Source organism: Phoxinus phoxinus, assembly GCF_949152265.1.
Source record: "Phoxinus phoxinus genome assembly, chromosome: 25".
NCBI lineage: Eukaryota > Metazoa > Chordata > Actinopteri > Cypriniformes > Leuciscidae > Phoxinus > Phoxinus phoxinus.
Genome location: NC_136900.1, coordinates 5,931,460 through 5,958,999, shown reverse-complemented (window position 1 = coordinate 5,958,999; position 27,540 = coordinate 5,931,460). Strand labels below are relative to the sequence as shown.

The window sequence follows — 27,540 nt, the reverse complement described above, 5'->3', positions numbered from 1 at the left end:
ACCAGGTCATAAAAAAGGTTTTTACTCCAGTCATGTCTTTTAGGAAAGAAAAAGATCTATAACGTAATCTTTTAACAGCAATGGTTTTTGATGTAATTAATAGCATACTCATCTAAAAATGATAATTTATTAAAACACTGTTTATTGAATTTATAACAGTTGTGAAAAAAATATTAAAACACTGTATTTGGTAACGCTTAAAGCCTTTATATTGAATGTTTCTGATACTTATGATTCATTCTATTCATATACGTTATAATTAGCTATATTTTAATACATAATTGTAACAAAATTAAAATGCATTATAATATTAGCAGATTCCTTGCATCTGAATTGCTTGTTTGTCTGTTTTATTGCATTATACTTTCAAAAGGTGTGATGATTAAGTATTATAATGTATTGTGCTTACCGTTATTCATCGAATGGATTAAGGTAGCCTTCATGACAAGGCATAATTAATGCAACAAAACACGTCTATATAGGCTTTAAGTAATTAAATATGTTATTTATCTGAGAACAAATGCTGTCCTTTAAAGTGAACAACATTTTTATAATAAATGTGGACCTATTTTAACCCCCAACGTGTTGACTGAGATGCAAAACAAAATGTAACGAAGCACTGAATATAAACGTTTAAAGCAAGCTTTGATTCTGCTACTGTCACTGAATAATAATAATTGCCTATTTGTTCACTTTTGTTCAAGCTGTTGCTTAATTTATTTACAAATAAAACAATAAATTAATATCTAGAACTCTACTTTCAAGACAGTTCAATGGAAGAGTAAAGTGTATCTGTATGTCTTGTATTAAAGCGCCCTCTATCGAGCGAATGTGGAGACTCTTATTTTGAAATCTGTGATATTCTTCTACTTCTGCTGTGGGTGCAAGACTTCTTCCCAAGACACGAGAAGGCACTCGAAGAACACTTTTATGACCTACTGAGTTTATATTTGCATCCGTAACTCGCATGAGTGTTAACCAGGCATTTAAGTGTGAGTACACAAATACTGCGTTAACAGTAATGTTGTAAAAACACATGCTAAGTCTCATCATGAATGTCTACTGTTCATGTATACCATCAGATCATGTGGAGTCCTGATGAAATAGCCAGTTTGTGTTATAATCACTTTAATAAACTACCTAAGAGAGGAAAGCCAGAGGCGGGTCGAGAGTGGACTCTACTGGCTGCCGTAGTTCTTCTGACTGACAGCTCAGACCAGAAGACAGGTTAGCAAAACTTTAACTATAAGTGCTCATCTCATATAAACACTGATATGAAAACTTCATAATGCCCTTTTAACCATTTAATCTCAGTTCAAAAGCAGGTTGTGTCTTTGGGGACGGGCACCAAATGCATCGGCCAGTCTGCTATGAGTATGAAGGGTAAATGTAAAAGATTTTTTAAAAACTTGTCAAATACTAAACTACTTTGGAATCTCATATATTTTGTATTGTGATGATTTGCAGGTGATATTCTGAATGACAGTCATGCCGAGGTTATTGCTCGAAGGGGGGGTGTCAGGTAATTTAACTCATGACATCAGAAGTTTGCTAACACTTTACAATAAGGTTCATTAGTTGACATTGGTTAATGTATTAACTAACATGAACTAACCATGAGCAATACATTTGTTATTGTATTTGTTAATCATTAAGTTTAGTTAACAAAAATACAGCTGTTCATTGTTTGTTCATTTGAGTTCACTGCTAATATTTACAAGATTTTAATGAAGTATTAGTAAATGTTGAAATGAACATGAACAAGGATTAATAAATGCTGTATTTGTACAGTTTTATTGTTAGTTCATGCTAACTAATATAGTTAACTAATGTTAACTAATGAACCTTATTGTAAAACGTTATCAGAACTTCTTTGCATTTGTGATACATTCACAAACAAAAACCAACCCTGCTTCTTATTTCACAATCCTTCACGGTTACACGCACACTGTAAACATATCGTATGGGCATATTTGATGGATTAATGCGTTTACCTTTCTATATTTGCACATGGATTTGACATGCGTCAAGCGGATGTTATGTCCTGTAACCTGTGATCTAGTAGATGACTGAAGTTCATGTGTCCATGAAGCCCATTAGAATATGTCCAAATATAGACCAAATTGTAAGTTTTTTTTTTTTTTTTTTTTTTGCCTTATGCAATAAATGCCTTATGCCTCAGCTTGCTTTTTTACAGTGCAATCTTTCTTGTGTTCCCTAAACATCTTAACATTCCTAAAACAAGAAAACTATAACAATTCCCTAACCATATAGTTATAAGACTTTTATGGTAACACTTTACAATAAGGTTCATAGTTAACGTTAACTAATAATGAACTGCACTTATACAGCATTTATTCATCTTTGTTAATGTTAATTTCGACATTTACTAATACTTTATTAAAATCTTGTTAACATGAGTTAATGCACTGTGAACTAACATGAACAAACAATGAACAGCTTTATTCATATTAACTAACATTAACAAAGATTCATAAATACTGTAACAAATGTATTGTTCATGTTAGTTAATACATTAAATAATGTTTAATAAATGAACCTTATTGTAAAGTGTTACCACTTTTATTTTTCTTGCTCCAATATTCAATCTGTTGATAAAAGATAAATATTTGACACAGTATTTAAATACTCATAATATTTTGTCTACTAACCAATCCGGATTTCGTAAAGGCTACAGTACGTGTACAGCTGTTTTAAAAGTCTTAAATGATATAGCCTAGTGGAGTTCTTAGATGATAAGAAACACTGTGCATGTCTTTTTTATTGACTTATCAAAGGCCTTTGACACTGTGGATTATGATGTGTTACTAAAGAGACTTCGATCGATCAGTTATCGGAAACTGTTATTTTATGGTTTAGTTCTTATTTAAAGGGAAGAACCCAACGTGTTCAGGCGGAAGGTTTTCAGTCAGATCCTTTGGAGGTCGTTAAGGGAGTCCCTCAAGGATCTGTGCTAGAACCGTTTTTATTTAGCATACACATAAATTGTCTGGATTTTAATATTGATAATACAAGGTTTCACTTTTATGCAGATGATACAATTATATATTGTTCTGATTCTTCTAAGCAACAATCTGTGGCTCTCTTACAGTCTGCTTTCGATAAAATCCAAAATAATTTTGTGCATTGAAGCTGGTCCTAAATGAGAAAAAAACTAAATGTATGTTATTTTCAAACTCTAAAATTTCTACTGAGAATTCAATCTCTCTTTTGACTTTTCAGGGTAATCTGATTACATCAGTATCGGAGTACAAATACCTTGGTATCATTATCGATAACACTTTACGCTTTGGGTCACATATTAAATATCTGAGGGAAAAACTTAAGAAAAAATTAGGATTTTATTTTAGAAACAAATCATGTTTTTCATTTAATGTGAGAAAGAAACTAGTGTCTGCTACCTTTTTACCAGTTCTCGACTATGGGGATGTAGTATATCAGCATGCTCCCTCTTACCTTCTTGTCTCTCTGGATGCTTTGTACCATGGTGCTTTGAGATTTATTACTGACTGCAGATTTTCGACACACCATTGTGACCTATATAAAATGGTTGGTTGGTCGTCGTTGAGTATTAGAAGAAAAAAGCACTGGTACCAATTGATTTACAAAGCTATATTGGGTTATCTACCACCTTATCTTTGTTGTCTTATTAATCAGAAGTCATCTGGAAATTACTCATTACGTTCTAAATCGACCTACAATTTGTGTGTGCCTTTTGCCAGAACCGAGATGGGTAAAACCTCTTTTAAATATGCCGCAGCATCGGATTGGAATCTTCTCCAGACTGAGATGAAGTTAAAAGATTTAGTATCTTGTGGTCAATTTAAATATTTATTGGATAATCATCAGAGTAAATTGGTTGTGTGTAAATGTTTGTAACCAGATGCATTTTATATATATATTTTAATTTTTATTTATGTAATGAGATTTGATTGTGTGTTGTAAATTTTGATGTAAATTGTCTATGTAAACTTAGCTGCCTATCTTGGCCAGGACACTCCCGAAAAAGAGATTTTAATCTCAGTGAGTTTTCTTCCTGGTAAAATAAAGGTTATAATAATAATAATAATTTGTGAAATATAGAAATTGAGTACAATAAATAAACATGTTAATTTAATGTAACAGTACTTTAAAATCAAAACAGTTTTATAAATGTGAATTAGTCATTTTTCTGAGAGGCAAATAATAATGAAATGGCTCTATTCAATAATGTAAAAATTAAAATCAAAAGAATGTGCGTCTTGGTCACACCGTTGAGACTAAATTTGGTTTATTTAAAGTAATGACAGTTGTAATCTGTGCACGTGAGTCTTTGCTCGGTCACACTGATGTTTCTATCCTCAGGTATCTGACGGAGCAGCTGCACAGGGCTGTGACTGGCCAGAGCTCTGATGTCTTCTGTCCAGGAGCCGGAAAGGCAAAATGGACCGTTAAACCAGGAGTTTCTTTCCTTTTCTTTACCAGTCAAACACCCTGTGAGTCCAGCTTTATGTCTTGCATGTAAATATTTGTTTAGTTAAAAAGGGTCTCTGCTGGGCACTACCAGTCAAATATTTGTATACCGGTACTCTTTCTCTTGTGTTATTATGACTATATTTCCTATGTTTTAGAAAAAAAGACCAAAAAGTAAAACAAGGAAAATGATCAGTCAGTACAAATAAAGGATAGTTCACCCAAAAATGTAAATTCTGTCAGTAATTACTCTCCCTCGTGTCGTTCCAAGCCCGCATGACCTTCGTTCATCTTCAGAACACAAATTAAGATGTTTTTGATGAAATCCGAGAGCTTTCTGTCCCTCCATTGACTACATTGTTATTACCACAATTTTGAAGTCCCAGAAAAGTATTAAAGACATCGTTTAAATAGTCTATGTGACTACAGAGGTTCAACATTAATGTCATAAAGCGACAAGAATACTTTTTGTGCGCAAAACCCCCCAAAGATAACGACTTTATTCAACAATCTCTACTCTTCCATGTCAGTCTGCTATGATGTTCACGCAGTAAACATTGTGCAGTGCTTCCAGGTTGTATGTCAGAACGCCGGCTCATTATTGGCTAGCTCCTGCGTCAGCATCTCACGCATGTGTCGAAGTGCTCACATGAACCACGTCAGCCAATAATCAACTGCCGTTCGGAAGCGCTGCACTGTTTACTACTAAGGCTCTCGGTTTTCATCAAAAATATCTTAATTTGTGTTGCAAAGATGGACAGGTCTTACGGGATTGAAATGACGTGAGGGTAATTAATTTTTATTACAGAATTCAAATTTTTAACCCTTTAATTACAGTTGAAGAACTCACAGAAATATAAGGGATAAAAAATATTTTTAGTGCTCCTCTTCAGACATAGAAACATTAATTTCATTAATCATCAACTCAACAACAACCAACATTTGGAAGTATATGTAAATATATGAAATAGTTTAATCAGAGCAGTATATATATATATATATACACACACACTATATGGACAAAAGTATTGGAACACCTGACCATTACACCAACTGTTCTCCCCTTTGCAGCTATAACAGCTTCCACTCTTCTGGGAATGCTTTCCACAAGATTTTGAGTGTTTCTGTGGGAAGTTTTGCCCTTTTATCCAGTTGAGCATGTGTGAGGTCAGGCACTGATCATGGACGAGAAGGCCTGGCTCGCAATCTCCGTTCCAGTTTTTCCGGTTCATCAGGGCTCTGTGCGGGCCAATTAGGTTCTTCCACACCAAACTCATCCAACCATGTCTTTATGTACCTTGCTTTGTGCACTGGGACACAGTCATGCTGTCATGCTGGAATAGAAAAGGACCTTCCACAAACTGTCCCACAAAGTTGGAAGCATAGCATTGTCCAAAATGTCTAGGCATGCTGAAGCATTATGATTCCCTTCACTGGAAGTAAGGGTCCTAAGCTAACCCATCCCCTGAATAACAGCCCCACACCACTATCCCCCCTCCTCCACCAAACTTTACACTTGGCACAAGGCAGTCGGACAGGTAACGTTCTCCTATCTGCCAAACCCAGACCATTCAGACTGCCAAACAGAAAAGCGTGATTCGAAGTTTCCACTGCAGAGTCCAGTGGTGATGTGCTTTACACACTCCATCCAACACTTGGCATTGAACTGAGGCTTTCATGCAGCCGCTCGACCATGATAACCCATTTCACGAAGCTCCCGCCGCACAGTTTTTTCTGCTGATAATAATCACAATAAAAGTTTGAAACTCTTCAGCTGTGGAATCAGCAGAAAGTTGGTGACTTTAACACACCATGCGCCTCAGCACTCGATGACCAGTTCGCTCTGTGACTTTACGTGGTCTTCTGCTTCGTGGCTGATTTGCTGCTGTTCCTAAACGTTTCCACTTTCCAATAATATCACACACAGTCGACCGTGGAATATCTAGCAGGGATGACATTTCACGAACTTACTTATTGCGAAGGTGGCATCCTATCACAGCACCACGCTTAAATTAACTGAGCTCTTTGGAACAACCCATTTTTTTCACAAATGTTTGCATGATTGCCAACTAGCATGGCTATTTTTTATTTTTTATTTTTTTACCTGTGGTAGTGGGTTTAATTGAAACAATTGAATACAATAATTAAATATGTCCATATAGTTAGGGTCAGTATATGTGTTTTTATCTTATTGTAATATATATAAATAACATATTTGTGAGTGTGTATATCTTGTCAGTCAGTGCTTTGCTAATGTATCCTCAGGTGGTGATGCCTCCATATTCCCTACGACTGGCAGTCAAGCACAGCCCTGTGAGCCAGTAAAGGCCGCTCAGAACGGAGAATCAGAGAGACGAGGCCTGAAGCGACACGCTGAGAGTGAATTAGAGGAGACCAGACAGGGTCCTGGAATGAAGACAAGTGACAACCATTCATCATGCAGAAAATCAGGGGATGCCGATGAGCGTGAAGTTATAACAGGAAACAAAGAGCATAATCAATTAAATAAAGTCTCATACTATCAACCGGATGTAAAGAAAGTCTACCCGCCGGACCTCCATCGCACTGGGGCAAAGTGTGTCCCTGATGGCCCAACCGACCCTCTCAAGCCTGGATTACTCTATCACAGTGTTGGGGTTTTGAGGGTTAAGCCAGGCCGTGGGGAACGCACACTTTCTCTCTCGTGCAGTGATAAACTTACCCGCTGGGCCGTTCTAGGCTTCCAGGGTGCCCTGCTGTCTCATTACCTGCAAGGACCGATCTATTTCAGTGCTGTGGTGGTTGGAAAGGGTCCATACAACCATCAGGCAATGCAGAGAGCACTGAGAACACGGTAAGTGTTGCTATGTTTAAATACCACACTGACATATTACTCTTACCATTTCTGCAGTGCAGGGAAAGTTCGTTTTTTTTTACAGTTGGTTCAGTCAATCTCAAGAGGTCAAGTAGAGGTGTTATGTTTTAGGCAGGGATGAGGAGAGGTGAGAATCCAAGTGCAGGAACAGTTTATTAAAAAACACAAAACATAAATTGGAACACAATCCAGACAGGGGAAACCAGGAGCGCAACAGCTTACAAAGAGAAACTTGCAAGAACAACGACCGTCAAAAGACAACAGAAGCACAGGGGTATAAATACACAGGGAACCTAAGGGCTAAAGATGAACAAGTGTAGATGATAAGTTACTATGGAAACTAATAATGGTAACTAAGGAGACGAACAAAGCAAACAGGAACTAAACACAGGAAGAGAACATGGGAACCATATGACAACATCGCTGAACACAGACTCAGGGGATATGTTACAAAACCACCCTCCAATTAAATGAGCGGCTTCCAGACGCACCACAAACATAACAATAAGTCCTGGAGGGAGGTGGAGCGGAGGTGGATCAGGGGGTGGGATGGTGGGCCAGGCACATGTCAAGTCAAGTCAAGTCATCTTTATTTATATAGCGCTTTTTACAATACAGATTGTATCAAAGCAGCTTCACAGTGATAACATGAAAATAATACAAAAAAAACAATTTCATCATCATCCACCTTTAAGGCAGATCTATAATATTGTTGAATATTAAATGTCCCCAACTAAGCAAGCCAGAAGGTAAGGCAACAGCGGCAAGGAACCAAAACTCCATCAGGTGACAGAATGGAGAAAAAAACCTTGGGAGAACCCAGGCTCAGTCGGGGGCCAGTTCTCCTCTGGCCAATGAGTGAACAGTGTATGAAGTTCAGAATGAATCAGAGTATTTGTCCAGTTCCGGTTGGTTGAAGTCGGAGTGGAGAGGAGGAGAGACTGGTTGACACTTCAGGTCAGCGGCGTCGTCGTCGTGTCCTGGCGCTGGTCCTTCATCAGATCTGGATACGGCCTGGTTCCGGTGGACAGCAGTAAACCTCGGGATAGACAGAGAGACTAATATTAGCGTAGACGCCATCCTTATTATGATGTACCAAGTACATCAGGATTTACGGGAAGTGTTCCCGGTCCCGGCTGTTCTAAACTATGCAGCCTAATTATATAAGTCTATAATGTGTTATGTGTATGCTAGGCCGAAGAGATGTGTTTTTAGTCTAGATTTGAACTGACAGTGGCAGAAGTGAACTTAATAACCAAGTCAAGTCATCTTCATTTATATAGTGCTTTTAACAATGTAGATTGTTTCAAAGCTGCTTTACAGAGATAAACGCATTACGCAATAATGTTATTTTCCAACTAAAGTTAGTTTTGATTGATTTACTTCTGTCGAAAGGATAAAGGGATCCTCCATAGGGAGAGGCTAGTTGGCACTTCAGCGCTGCGTTGTCATCGGGTCCAGGCGAAGGTCCTTCGTCAGATCTGGATACGGCCTGGATCCGGCAGGCTGCGGGAAAACCTTGGAATAAACAAAGACACTAAAATTAGCGTAGATGCCATTCTTCTTATGATGTAACGAGTACATCAGGATTTATGGGAGGTGTTCCCAGTTCCGGCTGACCTAATCTATGCAGCCTAGCATTGAGTTATAGAAGTCTATAATGCATTATGTGAATGCTAGGTCAAAGAGATGTGTCTTTAATCTAGCTTTGAACTGACAGAGTGTGTCTGCTTCCCGGACAATGTTAGGAAGACTGTTCCAAAGTTTTGGTGCTAAATAGGAAAAGGATCTACCGCCAGCAGTCGATTTTGATATTCTAGGTATTATTAACTGGCCGGAATTTTGAGATCGCAGTAGACGTGAAGGACTATAATGTGTTAAGAGCTCGCTCAAGTACTGCGGAGCTAAACCATTTAGTGCTTTGTAAGTAATCAGCAATATTAAAAAATGTATACGATATTTAATAGGGTGCCAATGCAGTGTTGACAGAACGGGGCTAATATGGTCATACTTCCTGGTTCTGGTAAGAACTCGAGCTGCTGCGTTTTGAACTAGCTGTAGTTTGTTTATTAAGCGTGCAGGGCAACCACCCAGTAGAGCATTACAATAATCTAGCCTTGAGGTCATGAACGCATTAACTAATTGTTCTGCATTTGTCAATGAGAGCATATGGCGTAATTTAGATATATTTTTAAGATGGAAGAAAGCGGTTTTACAGATACTAGACATGACTTTCAAATGAAAGATTGGTATCAAAGAGCACACCCAGGTTCCTAACCGACGACGAAGATTTAACAGAGCAGCCATCAAGTGTTAGACAGTATTCTGAGCAGGCAGGGAGTTCAGAGATGACCTCTTTGGCCGTAACAGAACAGGCAGAAGGTTCAGGAGCAGTCGCCTCAGTAGGAGCTGTAGACATGCGTGCAGTCCAAACACATAAGATGGCGGCTGTCATTGCAGCACTTTGACCACCGGAATCTGATGTGCTGGGACCTCTGGGATGCCTGACGTCTGGGGACTCTGGCGTGGCGTATACTGCGGGAGTGCCATGTTCCTCCTCCGTGTGTCCAATTAGGATCGTGCAGTGGCATGACTGAACTGAGCAGCTAAGAGACTTCCATATTAGCCAGCTGGAAAATCTCCGGTGAAGTGTCACTTGCTGGTGTGTCGGTATCTTCAATGTCCTGAGGTAGATTTAACAGCATACATATTTTAATACTTAGTTTATAATCAGAATATAGTCACTTAAATAGTCAGACCTTTCATTCATGTAGTTATTCAAATGTAAGACAACATAAAAAAAGACGTGTTCCTCAGCTAAATTCGATCATCATATTCACACTTTCGTTTGTAAACGAAAAAGATTAAAGATTTAGTGAGTAGGCTATAGTGAAATTTATTGAACAAAACTCGAGTTTTCACAAGTGTTCTGAGATCAGTGAGCTTGTGCTGGCAGCTGCACTGACTGACAGTTTTTCAGGAGACTTTTGTGAATACCTGATACTTCACTTGACAGTTTATTTTTAAACCTAGTGATTTTATAATATTTATTATTTATAGTTTTTGGTTATCACATTAAAATAACATTTGAAGTGCTGAACATTTTTTGCGTGTGCTCAATTACAGGCATCGCATTTCCGTTTCTTATTCCAACGTTCACATTAGCTTCAATGTGTTCTATAAAAAATAAAATAAAATACTGTACAGTTCAAACAGTTGGACGAACAATGGCACAGTGCTCATTCAGTAAATGCACAGCTAAACAGAAGTGTTTTGAGTCTGGATTTGAATGTGACTACAGTAGGAGCACACCTGGGGCCGTATTCACAAAGAATTTTATCATACCACTAGGAGTACTCCTAAATCGCACTAAAAGATTTTAGCTAGGAGTGTTCTCTTAAAAGTTATTCACAACGCCTTTCAGACCTAGCCTACTCTTAGTAAGGAAAAATGACAACTCCTAAACTAAGAGTGAGTCTTCGTTGCTATGGATGACGTCAATTCTCATGCACGAGCGAACCATAACACAGACGCACCAAATCATGGAATTACGACATCTAAATATGTCTGTGTCCCACACAAAATAATAATAATAATGTCATCGAAATGCATAATGACATGTTTGTGCAGGCCCCAGTGAAGTGTAATTCTAAAAAGGCAGAGAGAGAGAGAGAGAGAGAGAGAGAGAAAAGTTGTGAATTAAATTAAATTAAATCAAGGTAGCCTAATACCCATAATGAAAACCGCTACTTGCCTAATAATGAAAAATGACACTTGCATTAACACTTGCTTGGTTAATTGACATCCTATTAGCCTAAATATACTACTTAAAGCAAGGAAATATTGCTCCTATTGAAGTAATGTAATAGTTTAATGAAGGTGGATGATGAACTCGCCAAAACGGAAAAGAAAGCCCAACTGGACACAGGATCAGTTACTGCTGCTGGCCCAGTTGGTGCTGGAAAAAATATATAATAATAACAAAAGGGAAATTGAGACTGTATCTGAGAAAGTTGGTAGCACCAGTGCAACCAGTGGAAAAGTTAGTCTGTAGCCCTGCCTCACTAACACCTCTCCCAGCAGCAACCTGGTTTTGTCAGGAGGTCTCCCATCCAGGTACACACCAGGCTCAGCCCTGCTTACTGTAGCTTCAGTGGGCAACCAGTCTTGGGCTACAGGGTGATATGGCTGCTGTAAAAACCTCATTAAAAAAAAACCATTGGAAAATGTTGAGTGAACCACTGGCGAATTAACAGATGTAATATAAGTATAACCGATAATATAAAGGAACAGTATTTTAGAAGTTAAAGACAAAGTTTACTTTGCACGGCACATGTGTATGTGCCGTGCAAAGTAAACTTTGTCTTTAACTTCTAAAATACTAGAAGTTGCGTGTGCACGCCACACACGCACGCACACACATGTTATATAGGCTAACATTACAAATTTAAAATACACATTCAAATTAGTTTCCTCCACAGTGCTCAAATAACACTTGTGCTGTAATAGCCTCAGTGTGTGTTAAAGTCTCAGTCTACTAGACATACAGGATACAGGCCATCTATAACCAGAGATCAGATTTCTTAGTGTTTTCTGGAATGCTGTTGTGCTTAAACTGGTATTTTGTCTTAGTTCAGGACAGGTGGTCATTTTGTTATTTTTCCATTTTTCATGTTATGCTGACTTTCAACCAGTGTTCACTTTTATTAGGAGTTACACCCAAAAAGCCAGAAATTACCTTATAAACCCTCTGTTTAATAGCGTGAGTTTTCCACATGCTAGGGCTCCAGAGGGTCTTGTATTGAAACTGGGTTCTTTTTGTTTTTCTTGCTGCCCTACACAAAAATCTGAGTTCTGAAGAACTAAACTGTTCTTTGATGTTTCAAGTTTAAAAAATATATATATTTAAAAAAAAAAATTATTTTATTTTTTATTGTAGTTTTTATAATAATTTGAAAATAAATGTTTTGTTACATTTAAAAAATATATATTTATGTAGCAACTTCAAAATCAGTAATGTAGTACACTACTTTGCATGAAGTATACTAGTAGTTTTGTAATTGGTTTAGTCAGAATGCTTAAACAAACAGAGCAATGTTTTTAAAGAACCATTAGATTTTAACACTTTTCGAGAGAATCAACTTATGAATAATTAACTTGATGTCTCTGCATATTAAGAAGAAAGTATTTTACATACAGAACTTTTAGGCAAGGCAAGGCAAGTTTATTTATATAGCACATTTCATACTCAATGGTAATTCAAAGTGCTTTACATAGAATAAATTAAAATAATAAAAAGAAATAAGAATAATTAAAACAGTTCAAACAGTCGGACGAACAGTGCACAGTGCTCATTCAGTAAATGCACAGCTAAACAGAAGTGTTTTGAGTCTGGATTTGAATGTGACTACTGTAGGAGCACACCTGATCTCTTCTGGAAGCTGGTTACAGCTAAAAGCGGACTCTCCTTGCTTTGAGTGAACCCTTGGTATTTCTAGCTGATGTGAACCTATGATCTGAGTGATCTGTTGGGTTTATATTCAGTGAGCATATCTGCAATGTATTGAGGTCCTAGGCCATTAAATGATTTATATACCAGTAATAATACTTTAAAATCAATCATATAACTGGGAGCCAGTGTAAAGACCTGAGGACTGGTGTGATGTGTTCATATTTTCTGGTTCTGCTCAGGATCCTGGCGGCAGCGTTCTGTACGAGCTGCAACTGTCTTATGGTATTTTTGGGAAGGCCAGTAAGGAGTCCATTACAATAATCCACCCTGCTGGTGATGAAAGCATGCACAAGTTTTTCTAAGTCTTGACTGGAAACAAAGCATCTAATTCTTGCAATATTTTTCAGATCAAAGTATGCTGATTTAGTTATTGCTTTGACATGACTACTGAAGCTAAGGTCTGACTCTAGAGACACACCAAGATTCCTGACTTGATTTTTAATTGTTTGACCTCTAGGGTGAAGGTATGCGTTCACCTTGAGAACTTCATCTTTGTTTCCAAACGCAATGACTTCAGTTTTGTCTTTGTTCAACTGTTTACTTCATCAATGCATTGAAACAGGATCAATGAGGCTGTAATCGTTAGGCGATAGGGCTAAGTAGATCTGCGTGTCGTCTGCATAGCTGTGGTAAGCAATTTGGTTCTTTCTCATTACCGTATTTGGCTCATTGGAAGCATGTACAGATTGAATAGGAGTGGCGCAAGAATTGAGCCTTGAGGAACTCCGCACGTCATAGGTGTGCACTCAGACTTGTGGTCTCCTATACTCACATAATAACCTCTCGCTTCTAAGTATGACCTGAACCATTTTAGGACTATCCCAGAAAGCCCCACCCAGTTTTCCAGCCTGTCAAGAAGTAGGCTATGTTGTGATCGACAGTGTCAAATGCAGCACTGAGGTCTGCATTTTTATTATCTTTATGAGCGCTGTCTCTGTGCTGTGATGCGATCGGAAACCAGATTGAAAATTGTCAAAGTATCCGTTTGAGCTTTTTTGTTCAGCATTTGAGAATTTGTTCAGCTGATTAAAGACTACTTTTTCAATGATCTTGCCAATGAAAGGAAGATTTGAGATCGGCCTATAGTTGCTTAATATAGTCTTATCCAGATTGCTCTTTTTCAGGAGGGGTTTGACAACTGCAGTTTTCAGGGAGTTTGGAAAACTCAGAGAGAGAAGTGAGGCATTAACCACTTCTAGTAGATCTGCTTCTAAACAGTAAAACACATTTTTGAAAAAAAGATTTGGGAAGTGTGTCAAGGGCGCAGGTTGATGTTTTAAGGTGCTGTATGGTTTCTTCCAAAATTTTGCCATCAAATTCTTCGAAATCCGACATAGTAACTACTTTCTCAGGTTGTGGTCTGATCTATCTGACCCCAGTGCAACTCAAGGATGTGCTGATCACCTTTCTGATATTATTCATTTTCTCAGAGCAAACTCACGGCACTTGCTGTCTGAGAGCATTTCACTGGGAATCTGGTTCGGGGGGTTTGTCAGTCTCTCTACAGTAGCAAAAAGAGTGTGTGTGTTGTTTAAGTTGCTGTTGAAAGCATGGATGGTGTCTTTGTAGATGTTATAATGGACTACAAGTTTTGTCTTCTGCCTAGGGATGTAAATTTTCACAAATTCCCATGATCGGGGATCATTATTCCCATAATGACCAATTAATCGATTATCCGTTAACCTTAGACAGGGTCTGCAAATCCTGCTCAAAACGCTATGTTCCTCACCAAATGAATGAGAATGTTGTAGGATTGTAAAATAATTAAATGTGATTGATCATTTAATTAAATTAATGATTTAATAATCAAATATAATGACTACTACCAGCTCTGAAACCCTGGCCTCTCTCCAATTCTGGCTGCTCTATAGAATGTACACGAAATAACACAAATCAAACTCTATAAATTGTTATCATTAAAAACCACTTTACTTAGAAAGGTAATCTTTGCATGCAGGGCCCTTTGATTTCCGCGATGCAGTAAACGCAATGCAGTAAGGCGGAAATAATACAAATGGGATCATCTGTTAAATGTGGAATATCGCAGAATCTGCCAAAATTGGAATTTGAAAAAAAAAGAGGATTTCAAAGGGCCCTATGTAGCTTATCATTATAAAGCTTCAGCGATAAACTCATTTTACATTCAAATATATATAATCATAAGAACAACTAGTTAAATTAGCTGGACCCAGTACCAATGTAGGCTATTCTGTTATATTTCCATTACCTGTCTCACTTGGCCCTAACTCTCCCTGTTCTGTGGTCTCTTCATCTCCTGTCTAGGACAGTAACAAATGTTTGAGGACACAGAACTCATTTTACATTCAAATATATCATAAGAACAACTAGTTAAATTAGCTGATAAAATACAAAGTGAGTCTCTGAATGCTGTCATTGTTCTGTTGTAACGTCAACCGTCGTCCACTCAGTCCAGAGACCAGACCAGGGGGACAAAACTATAATGGCTCCTTCGCGTCTAACTACTACTAATACAACGTGTCACCAACGCCGCCTCAGATGAGCAGAATGTGTGACTGTTGTGGACGAGCTCTCCCTGGAACAAGCACTGAAGACGGCAACTAAACCCAATGCATTCACAACGATTTAATACAATAGTGTTCTCATGTTATGTAATATGTCAGTCCCAAATTAATCATAGTCGTGCATTTCTGTTTGAGCTGCGCGCGCTGAATGAAGGCTACCGTTAAACTGGAGCGCTTAGTTTGCTAGCGCGTTATTTAACTCAAAGAAACACATCCTATATGAGATTTATCAAATATATTAAAAATAAACATAATATTACAAATTATTTCTGCACAAAATGACGCGAATGCACAAGTGAACTTGAACTAAGTTACGTGCCATTCATTCAGAATGATCATGTTGTGGACGCGCTCTTCCTGGAGCAACGCGACACGGCAACTAAACTCAAATAATGCACAATGTTTTATTACAATATTGTTCTCTTTATAATGTTATGTAATATGACAGTCCTCCCAATAGTGATTATTAGTCGTGCAGTGCCGTTTGAGCCGCGCGCGCTGAAGCTGATCACGCTTTACTACAGCGTTAATTCGTACAAACGCATCCAATATAAGATAAATCAGATATAGATAGGCATACACAAAATAAACACAATATTACAACTTACATTTGCACAAAACAAAAGGCTGCAAATGAATGAAGTTTGGCGTGTAATAAGCAACAGATTAGATGGGTTTGCTGTGCGGCTTTTGAAGGCCTTAGACTTTCTATCATGTAATCGAGCAGCAATAGAGAATGATACAGGCACACAGGGTTCCCGCTAGAAGAGCTCGCGCAGGAGGAGGGCGAGCTGGGCCTGCAGGCTTTGGTGGTTGTCGGGCCTGCCGTTTTTTGGTTGATATCTTGCAGCAAAAGTTTGGTTCCAGCATACACCAGTTTTTCCATTTTCTCTGAGAAGCACAGAAGTGGAGATGGTGGAGATAGAGATAGCGTGTCTGGTGAGAGGGGCTGTTGTTCTGGTGTTATCGGAGGCTGTAATATGCTGTCCTGGTTTCCCTGGCTGTTTTCCAGGAAGTCGTCCTTGGGTTCTGAATCTTGGAGCAGTTCTAGTATGTCACAGTCTGTCTGTGGTGAGCTCTGTGGGCAGGGCTCAGCTGAGATTGTGTCCGTGAGCAGAAGTTGTGGCTGAGTGGTGTTATCATTGTCCTTGTGTAACGTGTCAACCGCATGTCCATTCAGGTGCTGGAGTGAAGTCCTGTGGTCATTCATACTGTATCCATGTGTGTGTGTGCCATTCAGGTTGAGTGGATTGGCACACACTGCAGAAGGATGATGGAGGGAGAAGTAGATATTGTCCTTTAGCACTCTTGAACCACGTTTGTTTGGGTGGTGGCCATCTTGTTGGAACAGTTGCCTCTGACTCCAGAAAAGATTGAAGTTGTCAATGAAGTTCACTCCTTTTATATTGCAGGTTTTTTGGAGCCATGTATTAAGCCCAAGCAACCGTGAAAACCTGTTTGTTCCTCTTGCTGGGAGTGGTCCACTGATGAATGTTTGAACTTTCAGTCTTTCAAGTGTTTCAAAAAGTTCATTGAAATCCTTCTTAAGGAGTTCTGACTGCTCTTTATGAATATCATTCTTCCCCAAATGAATAATAAGTCGATTTGCAGTCTTATGTTCATCAGAATGTTCTCAAGTTCCTTGTTTACATCAGAAGTTGTTGCTTGTGGAAGGCAGCACGTAGTTGTATCCCTGCTACTAATGTTTCTGATTATGGAGTCACCCACTATCAGAGTGCCGCTGTCTGCTCGAGCTTGAGCGCCAGTTAGCATCAGTGTTAGCTACTGGCTGATTCAGTCTGTGTTCGATTCATCACGTTGGGGGATTCCTCAATCATTAATACTTCAAATCTGTTATCAAGATGTATAGGCGGTGGTAGGAGACCAGTGTTTGCGATCCTTGTCATAGCCGTGTCTGGGGTAGAGGACGCTACTGCGGCAATATGTGATACTCGTGACAATCTGATGTCTCGAGCGCCTTTGGGTCTCGCTCCCTGTTTGTGCCATCGATTAGTAAGTCGATCTACACTCAGTATGGCCTGTCGAGGAGCAGTAGATTCATTGGACTCACCGCCTGTATGCTGAGGGCGTCCATGACGGAGATCTGTTGTGTGTTCGTCTGGTTTTGTGGTCCCGCAAGTAACTTTGTTTCAAGAACTGCAATCCTTTGTAAAAGTCTGTGGCAGTTAGTGCAAGTAGAAGAGGCGTTTTCTCTCTTCCCCGGAATGTAAGCTTTCAGTGGGAGGCTGGTCAAATAAAAGAATTCTGCTTTTTTGTAGTAATCCAAGCGTTTGAGCACTGTGCTGATTTGCTGAAGTTAAAATTAGGTGATAAAAGGAGATAAAATATAAAAATATAAAAGCGATAGAGCAAAGCGCGGAGCAGTGAGCAAGAGCGCCCGAACAGTAGCTGAGCAGGAAGGGAATTTTAGAGAATCATGCAAACACTGTATGCACATCAAAACACAAAATTAATATTCAATAACTATTTGTAACATTTAATAATACATATTATTAATTCATAATAATTTAATAAATAAAATATTAAAGTATTTATACACTTATATTTACAATCATTTAAATGAGGAAGAGGATTTTTTTAATGCATTTTATTTTATTAAAATATTTTTTTCATCTGTAAAAAGACAGATTTCAGGTAAAGAGGAAGAGGAATGACATAAAAAGCAGCCATTGAACTGAGAAATTATGTTAAAGTGTCACCATAAAATCAAAATGGACTAGCCTATTCGTATTTTTTTAACAGAATGTTGCAGTGTTTATTCTAAATATTTTATCTGTGTAAATAATACTTTTTTTGAAATTCATGTGCATTCATAATCTTTTAGCAAAATCCTTAAAGGTACTTTTTTTATTTTATTAAAATAGCCAACAACCACTTGCACAGTGTTATACATTTCGTTCAATTGTGTACTTCAATTGAGACTATCCTAAATGTTTCCATTTGTAAATTTCACAATTTAAAATAGTTGTATAAATAGTTAAATAGTCCCCTGGTTTCCGCTCGTACTGCCACAGTAACCATGGCGACAAAGGTGGACAACGGCGTTACGTCTAGTGGCACGCTCACGCTGTTGTTGTTTCGTTCAAACATTATGGACCATGGCAAGCAGGCTTTGGGACAAAAGGAGAACTAAAACGAGGATCAATTTTAATCAGTCAAATAAACTGACCTGTGTGAGTAGTAATTCAGCACTTGCGGGTAGTTCGGTAGAATGAAATGTCCTCCGCGGGACTCGCGTAAGGTGTTGATATCTGTCTCTTATTAGCAATCGCGCCCTGCTTCTATTAAGCTGGTGTGTGGTGGGCGTTCTGGCGCAATATGGCTGCCGTCGCATCATCCAGATGGAGCTGCACATTGGTGGTGGTTGAGGAGATTCCCCCTTCCATGTAAAGCGCTTTGAGTACCCAGAAAAGCGCTATATAAATGTAACGAATTGATTACTATTAGATCCATCGGCAAGACGACAAGTTCCATGATTCCTCTCATTCACTGTCATCATTCTACGCCTTTGTTATTGTTTTGAAGAGGTTAGCGACCCCTAGCGGCGGAAAACTACATATTGTACCTTCAACTTTCCCCTCCCCCTCGAAACGGTTTTCTTCATGACGTGTGTGTCGGTGGAGGGCGGGACTTTGTATCCTCCACAACTGCCTGCAAACTGCCATTCAGATCTGCCTTCGTTTAGTTAACTTCCTACAATCCAATCAAATCCCGAGGACAAAATCAAGCCCCACCCCACATTTTATCACATTCTAGAGGGAATCACGACAGGGAAGAAAAGACGATCGCAACATTAAATTCATGCTGATTTTAAATTGTTCCATTAAAATAATTAAAACTCACTTATCTTCTCTTATAGATGTTCCCATGTGAGGGGGTTGCCATCAGGTTTCTCCATACAAGCCCCAGAGCTTCTGCAGGCCAGTCTGGAGTTTACTCACAACCACACACACACGGAGTCCAAACACACACACACACAGGGCAGAATATCTCCCTGTGGAGCAGGTGAGCACACACACATATTTATTAATTCATTTTTTTTATGTAACTGCACAAATTTTTGCAGTTAATTCAGCTGGAATTTCAGGCTTTGAGTTTCAGGCTTGTATCCTGAGTGGCATGTTACGTCAAAAGCAAATAAAGCCAGTGTCAATGGACACACTCGGTGTAGACAAGACTCACAATGTTAGATATTCAAACATTAATCTTAAATGTATTATGTGTACATAATCCCAAAGCAGATTTCACAACTACAGTGACACCATGTCTACATCGGACACGTCAGTTGGCGTGTTTAGTCTTGATTATAATGGCTCTTTTTGCTTTTGACGCAGCATGACGTTCGCTGTAGACAGGGTCATAATGGCTCGTCTGTTTCAGCGGCTGGCGTTTCCTTCAGATCTGTCATATATCATTCTTAGGACTGTGTTGAGCAGGCTGGGTTAAAGAGACAGTTCACCCAAAAATGAAAATTACCCCATTTTTGACTCACCCTCAATTCATCCTATGTGTATATGACATTCTTCTTTCAGACGAATATGATCGGAGTTATATTAAAAAATGTCCTGGCTCTTCCAAATAATGGCAGTGAATGGCTGTTTCTGTTTTTGAAGTGCATAAAAGTGCATCCATCCATGATAAAAGTGCTCCACACGGCTCCTGGGGGTTAATAAAGGCCTTCTGAAGCCAAGCGATGAGTTTGTGTGAGAAAATATTCATATTTAAAACTTTATAAAGTAAAATAACTAGCTTCCGGCCAAACGAACATACGGATTCCAAAGTCTAAAGTGCAACTTATGCAAGCAAATGCGATGTACCGCTGATATTTACTTTACGCCATGATACGCCACGCTACTTCTGACGTCATAAGTTGCGCATTAGGCGTAAGTAGACTGCGATTGGCTGCTTGGCAGGAAGCTAGAATTTTACTTTGTAATGTGTTAAAGGGGAACTTGGCAACTATTTTAACCTAATAAAACCGTTTAGAAATCATTTGGATGGTTAAATAACCTGTTCTGGTGAAAATGGTGACCCCCTCCTAGCGTTCCCAGGCAGAAAACCAACCTTGCAACATGGGGACTAACGCCCGGTAAGATAGAAATAGGAAGTCTTGTGAGAAGCGAGAAACACAAACTGCTTTACGGCAATTCGACATAAACACATGTTCTATGATACCGTGTATGATGTATTACCAGCCTCGGTAGACATAGCTCCACACAATGAAGTTGGCCGGCTCCGATAATAACATATGCACATGAGCAGCGGTAGTAGGGTGCCGCAAGTGAGTTTTTTTGCGCCAGTGTTGTGAAATATACGCCCACCGTTGTAGGGGGAGCTCGTTGAGAAAACATGCGACAACAAAAGTGAAAATCAGCAAAGAAATGGCTAGAGTTGCCAAGTTCCCCTTTTAAATATGGATATTTTTCTTATACAAATGCATCACTTCACTTCAGAAGGCCTTTAGTAACCCCCCAGAGCCGCGTGGAGCACTTTTATCACGGATAGATGCACTTTGATGTACTTCAAAACAGAAACTGCCATTATAAAGCGTGTGAATGTAGCATATGCTTGTTGTTTTGGTTCAGGAGGAACTGTAACTGTGTTACACCACTTTGTGGTGTTCAGTGACTGACGTCTGTCTAAGTCTGCATAGCATGAAACGCACTGATGACGTGTGATGTGAGGCAGGTAGGACATCGTATCGCTGCCCTCGGAAAGCAGCGGACATTTTATGGTCCTACACCTTCCACAGAAGATATATACCGACATATTAATAATTTTTTTTTTGACCTCTTAACTTAATGATTGCTATCAGGATGTGAATTTCAACCAGCATAACAAAAAAAAAAAAGGTTTCTGGAACAAATCACCTATCCTGCCTCTAACCACAGATTATATTCCAGCATTTAACCAAAAGCCCCATTGTCTTTGAGATGATGGAAATATAAATGCTAAAATGCAAAAGTAGTTTCCGCGTTTTAGCCTAGTAAAAGTACATCATCCCTGCAGCACTGCTGCTACTGTAGAGAACTTCTTTCAGGAAGCCCAAGACTTCGCAAAAAAAGGAAAAATGTATTTAGAAAAACTCACAGAACATCAAAAATCTCCTCCAAAGTAGTTCAGCAGAAGAATCATCTTTGAAGGTTTCGTCATTCTTCGGTCTGTTGTGATTCAGTTTCATTCATTTTCTTTGCAGATATTGTATAAAGGCTGGGATCATCTGTTAATGATCTGGGGTTTTCCCCTGCTTTCCTGACTTATGAATTATGAATATTCTTGCAGCCATCAGCTGGTGTGCAGTGTCCCAGCATCCTCTAGATGTCACTGCTAACGGATATAAACAGGGAGTGACGAAGAAAGCTCTGGGAACATTGCAAGCAAGGTGATCTCAGGACAACAAATAATTAACATTCCAAGCATAACATATTGTTGTGATTTATGCATTCAGAATGTTACTTTGTAAGATGACAACAATATCATCACAAAATATTCAATCACCACAATAATCAGTTCTGAGTTCATGCGTATTTTGTTTCATATTTCTCTATGTTTAGATCTTTAATCAGTAAAGTGGAGCTCTTTCATTCGTTTCTGAAACTGAGGGCAGCAACTGAAGACGCGCAGCTTCCAGAGACCCTCCGGTGAGTGTTTTAATATAGAGGAGACCTGGAATAGTCTTACTCTAAAGTAGGGGTGTAACGATATCACGGTACTAAACTCACGATACGATATTATTGTGATACTCCAACACATATGATAAGAGATTAACAAAAAATTTACTGTTGATTAAAATGCTAAATTTGGTATTACATTATGTGTGTGAAAATGAATAGGCTTGGACTTGGTGCTGGAAACACAATGAACAGGACAATAGTGACACCAGAATAACAATATTCATGATTCTGAAGCTGAAGCTGAAAATACAGAATTATTTTAGACGAATATGCTTGCTCTGTCACTGACTAGATATATTTAAAATAATGTTGGCCACTTTTTACTGGTAACATCAGACATTTGATATAATCAGGACCCACAAATATCCCCCCATTGCATTATTATACATTATATTCAACATTGTATATAGGAGTTTAATGTAGTACTGACACAAAAACTCTTTCTTTGACACAATTTTTTTTTCCTCACAGTAATTTTAGCTTGGGTGAACTATCCACAATCATATTGTTGCATTTTTGTATTGTAATATATTGTGACACGATATATTGTTACACTCCTACTCTAAAGTCAAGTCACTTTTATTTACATAGCGTTTTATACAATACAGAGTGTTTCAAAGCAGCTTGACAGTGATAAAATGGAAATAATGATTCAGTGATGCAAACAGAGTTCAATTCTGCTTTAAAAAGACAATGTCATTGTTCAGCTGAAGTCAGTTAACTGTGTGAAGGTCAATACAACTGTGTGAAGATCATCAAATATGACACGAGTTCAGTTCATCTATAATGCAGATCTGGAGAAAACAGTCCAGCTCAGTTCTCATCCAATAGTGTCAGTGCAGTCATATCAATAATATTGCTGAATATGTAGTGTCCCCAACCAGAGAATGTCTAATAAGGGGAGAACTGCCACTCTCAGTAAACTTCCGGCTTCTGAACTGGTTGCAGTTCCACTCTGGCTCCATATGGGGGCGCTCATAGGACGAGTGCAGAATGAATGGAGGTCTATGGAGCTATACCCATAGATATCATATAATAAAAGCTAGATGTCTCGTCCGCGCTGCTGGCCAATGGAGGTCGACGTCCGGACACGGCGGCCATCTTGCCACAGGGGGCTCGCTCACTTGTAACATTGTTTTAATGGTTCATGTACTTTTTAAATAACCACAACTTGCTCAAATTTCTACCGATTTTCAAACGGGTTGGTTTGTTATAAACGTCAGAGATGTAGTTATGACACTGTGTACTTATGAATAATTATAATTATAATAATTATATATTTCGAATGTTCAAGCATCCAGAATTATAGCCACGTTAATAACGTTTGTAAGAAACCAAACCGTTTGTAAATCCGTCAAGATTTCAGCGAGATAAGAGTATTTATGTCCGTGCTGATCACTCATCTAACAGAAAGCTTCCCTGTGACAAGATGGCCACCGGGTGATGCCGTTCGACACTCCGCCGTAAGACATCTAGCCTTTATTATGTATGGCTATACCCCTTAAAATCCACTTTTCTCAGGATTCAATTTTTTACACAGCGGACACAGGTAAACACAACACAGCGGACACACGTAAACACACAACACAGCGGACACAGGTAAACACACAACACAGCGGACACAGGTAAACACAGCTGACACAGGTAAACACAACACAGCGGACACAGGTAAACACAACACAGCTGACACAGGTAAACACACAACACAGCTGACACAGGTAAACACACAACACAGCGGACACAGGTAAACACACAACACAGCGGACACAGGTAAACACACAACACAGCGGACACAGGTAAACACACAACACAGCGGACACAGGTAAACACACAACACACCGGACACAGGTACACGCACAACACAGCTGACACAGGTAAACACACAACACAGCGGACACAGGTAAACACACAACACAGCGGACACAGGTAAACACAACACAGCTGACACAGGTAAACACACAACACAGCGGACACAGGTAAACACAACACAGCTGACACAGGTAAACACAACACAGCTGACACAGGTAAACACACAACACAGCGGACACAGGTAAACACACAACACAGCGGACACAGGTAAACACACAACACAGCTGACACAGGTAAACACACGTGCTAGAAGAGTTTTTGCTAGAAGACATTCTGGTCCCGCTTCGGATGCCACGATGCCATCAAGCGGTATTCTCTGGTCGTAATCAGTTCTTCACTGACCAATCAGCGTTCATTAGCAGAATGCTAGCGTGTTATGGGCAACAACAACTCAACCTGTAAGAAATCAAAAGAACATAAGTACTCGTTCATTCAACTTTCGACCTATAACCCATGTTGAAGTTGCAAAACCTACAATCAAATCTGAGATTTCTCAACGGCAATCGGGTGAAAGAGACACATTTAGCCGTCTAGCTCCATAGACTCCCATTCATTTTGCACTTGGGCGATCGCCCCCAGTCGAACTCTGGTGGAACTACAACCAAAATTCGGTACAACAGGACTTAATAGGGAGTGGCCAGGCTCTCCATAGATGGGCTCTGCCCCAACTAAGCAAGATCAAGGCGACAGTGGCAAGGAACCTAAATGAAGAAAAAACCTTGTGAGAACCCAGGCTCAGTCGGGGGTCAGTCCTCCTGGCCAATGAACGAACGGTGTATGATTATGATTCAAGCAGCATTACAGGTCAGAAGTCAGATTGTGGATTGATATACTTCAGAATATTTAGTGCACATTTCTAAGGGTGGGTTTATTTTTGAAAATCCATTTTGCAATCCCGTTGCACTTACACTAATAACAATAACCTTGTGGCATCGACGTTATTGAACTGAATTAAATCAACGTGGAACTGACTTGAGCTGAATAATCTCACCATTGGCTTTTGTAGAGCTACTACAGCTGAAATTGTGTTACAATTGATGAATTGTACAACACTAACACTGTAATGAGGCTGCTTTGAAACAATATATATAAAGTACTATATAAATAAATGTGACTTGACTTCTTCTATTTTGTAGTCTTGTCTACAAAAGTTTTTAATCAAGAAAATACAGTTCAATGAACACAAATGACCCAACATGTTGGCACACTGTGAGGTTAGGGTTTATTAATTAGGTTAAAATAATAATAAATAGTAAAACATGACTTTGCCCAACCTCACATTAATGGATAATACAATCTTGTTAATGTGTGGTTTTATGTCCCAATGCTTAGCCTACAGTTATTAATACAATATGATAACATTTTAGATTGGAAGACATCATTCACAAAAATAAAACCAACATACAAACCCCTATAGAGAAAACAAGCATGCGTGTTATAAGACTCTTGACTCATAGGCATCAAGATGGAGTCCTTTCCCACATAACAACTAGCCAGAGCCTCTCAATAAATCCATATGGACATAAATCTTGGTAATCAGATTCATTACACTGTTTTGGTCTAGACTACTGCATCAGGGTGTAAAATAACATATTCTTTGTATATTTGTGTTATATATGTAATAATAGGTGTGTTTTATTCCTGTAAAGCAACATGATTATTGAACAGTGGACTTCTGTTAGTTGTTGACCTCGGGGAACAGTGTTCTTCTGTTCAGAGTTCTTGAATCTTTGAAGTGATCCTGCCCAATGTCCAGCTCTTGTTACAGCGCTGACAGACTCGCACAAGAGCAAAGAACAATCCATCCTCAAAGATCCCAGGACACACACTATATATACACTCCATGTGCAAATACATCCATCACCCTGCGTCCACTTTCACAGTCTCATTAGCAAAGGATTTCTGCATTATTCCGACAGTAAGGTTTTACCGAGACGGATGGCTTGCTGCATTAATAGGCCCCAAACACACCTCAAATTTGATATATTGTGTTTCCGAAATGTGTCAAAGTGCAGCGAATTTTGACAATAATTAACTTATTTTTACAATTAGATGATATTTTGTGTGTTTCTGTGCTGGTACCGTTTCAGGTTTTAGCCTGTTGTGGGACTGCTGATGCCCAACGCTTTTCATATTGTCCATATTCTGTGTGGCGGTTAGTTAACAGCAGTGACAAAAATAACTTGTTTCTTGGTAAAATAGAGAAAAAACAGAGATTGTTTTATGTAAGTATTGAGTCTTAAATGTAACACAATATGAACTCCTTGTTTATTGAAGTGTTGAATATAATCAATCCCATCTGTCATCACGCTGATATTCAAGAAAAAAAAAACAGCTCCCCCGCTCGTGATATTGCTTAACTCTAGCATATGAAATAAATATAATATAGGCAAAAACCCATACTGGGACTTTTTCTCTGCATTTTAACTACATGAACTCTCAAGGCTTGTTATTGTTGTGAAAGTTTGTGTGGCATCAAGTATCTATTTTTTTTATAGACGTGTCTAGTTAGACACATCACTGTTTTTAACTTTTTGTCGTATTTCGTGTAAAAGTTTAATGCTGTCGAGATTCACTTATATTCAGTTTTTAAACCAGTCAGCCATTTGTCTGTTTGCAAACTTGTGTAAAGTTTGTTTCTAGCCGTAGATGTGTTTGATACAGAAATGTGATGCCGTGCATGCGCGTCGACCTCTGACGTCTCACGCAGCGCGCAGGTGTTGTTTGTGTATCTGTTGTGTCTGATGGACGTGTTTGTTTCTTCTCTTTGCTGGCTGAAGTGGGAACGAGCTGAGGACCTACTGGGACTATAAGCAGGCAGCAGGAGTGTATCAGCAGGCCTGGACACAGCTGCGACTGCAGGCCTTCCCACTGTGGCCCCGCGGCCCGCGAGAACTGCTGCGCTTCCATTAGCGGACCGCACACTAACCACACAAGTGTCCCGAACCAATCACATGAAAAGAAGCCGCAGCACGGTTCACATCAATGTAATAAAAGCGGCTCTTCTTGTCCATACATCAAAAGCATGCAGTGACCAGGGGCATCCCAAGGCATACAGGAGCTTTGTGTGAGGAACATTTGAGCGGGAATTATTCATTGACATAGCAATTCATTGAGGCCAAACACCATTGGCTTTCACATGTCTCGTGACCAACCAAGTTTGAATGTCCTTTTTTATTTATTTTTTTATTTTTTTACACTAAAGCTATCGTATTACACGTTCAAAGCACTTGTTTGTAGATTGAAAGCCCCTGGTCATGAAGAGCATTAGTATGAGAAAGAGTAGATTGTACATTCTGCAAATATGGGTTTAGAACAACAGTTTTTCATTATCGGGAGAACTTTGCTCAAATGTAAAGTGTATACGTTTTGTCCATGTTTGTATTTTTACTAATAAAAGGAAGGTTCAAACAAAAATGAAACTGTCATCATCAGTTATTCACCTGCTTCTTGTCATTCCTGAACCAAAAAGTAGACATTTTCTTTATTTTAATACAATATCAATACATGTTATATATACTATAGAAGTTGTTCGGGTCCAATGTTGCTTGGCCTTCCAAATATATATTTCATGGAAGATAGTCATACAGGTTT

At 38.9% G+C, this 27,540-nt stretch overlaps 1 protein-coding gene across 2 annotated transcripts; it reads left to right on the top strand.

The window, feature by feature from the left end:
- The first annotated feature begins 833 nt into the window (after positions 1 to 833).
- On the top strand, positions 834 to 27,383 carry adat1 (adenosine deaminase tRNA specific 1). 2 transcript variants are annotated; one of them, XM_079603020.1, is made up of 10 exons: positions 834 to 992; positions 1,083 to 1,227; positions 1,315 to 1,383; positions 1,468 to 1,522; positions 4,366 to 4,496; positions 6,739 to 7,306; positions 19,263 to 19,408; positions 21,686 to 21,785; positions 21,958 to 22,044; positions 26,727 to 27,383. In XM_079603020.1, exons 2-10 carry the CDS (start codon positions 1,086 to 1,088, stop codon positions 26,857 to 26,859), a joined length of 1,431 nt encoding a protein of 476 aa, XP_079459146.1. In that variant the 5' UTR covers positions 834 to 992; positions 1,083 to 1,085; the 3' UTR covers positions 26,860 to 27,383. The 2 variants fall into 2 exon arrangements, with proteins under 2 accessions (XP_079459146.1, XP_079459147.1); XM_079603021.1 differs by having other exon boundaries at positions 860 to 992; positions 1,315 to 1,374.
- Positions 27,384 to 27,540: the final 157 nt, after the last annotated feature.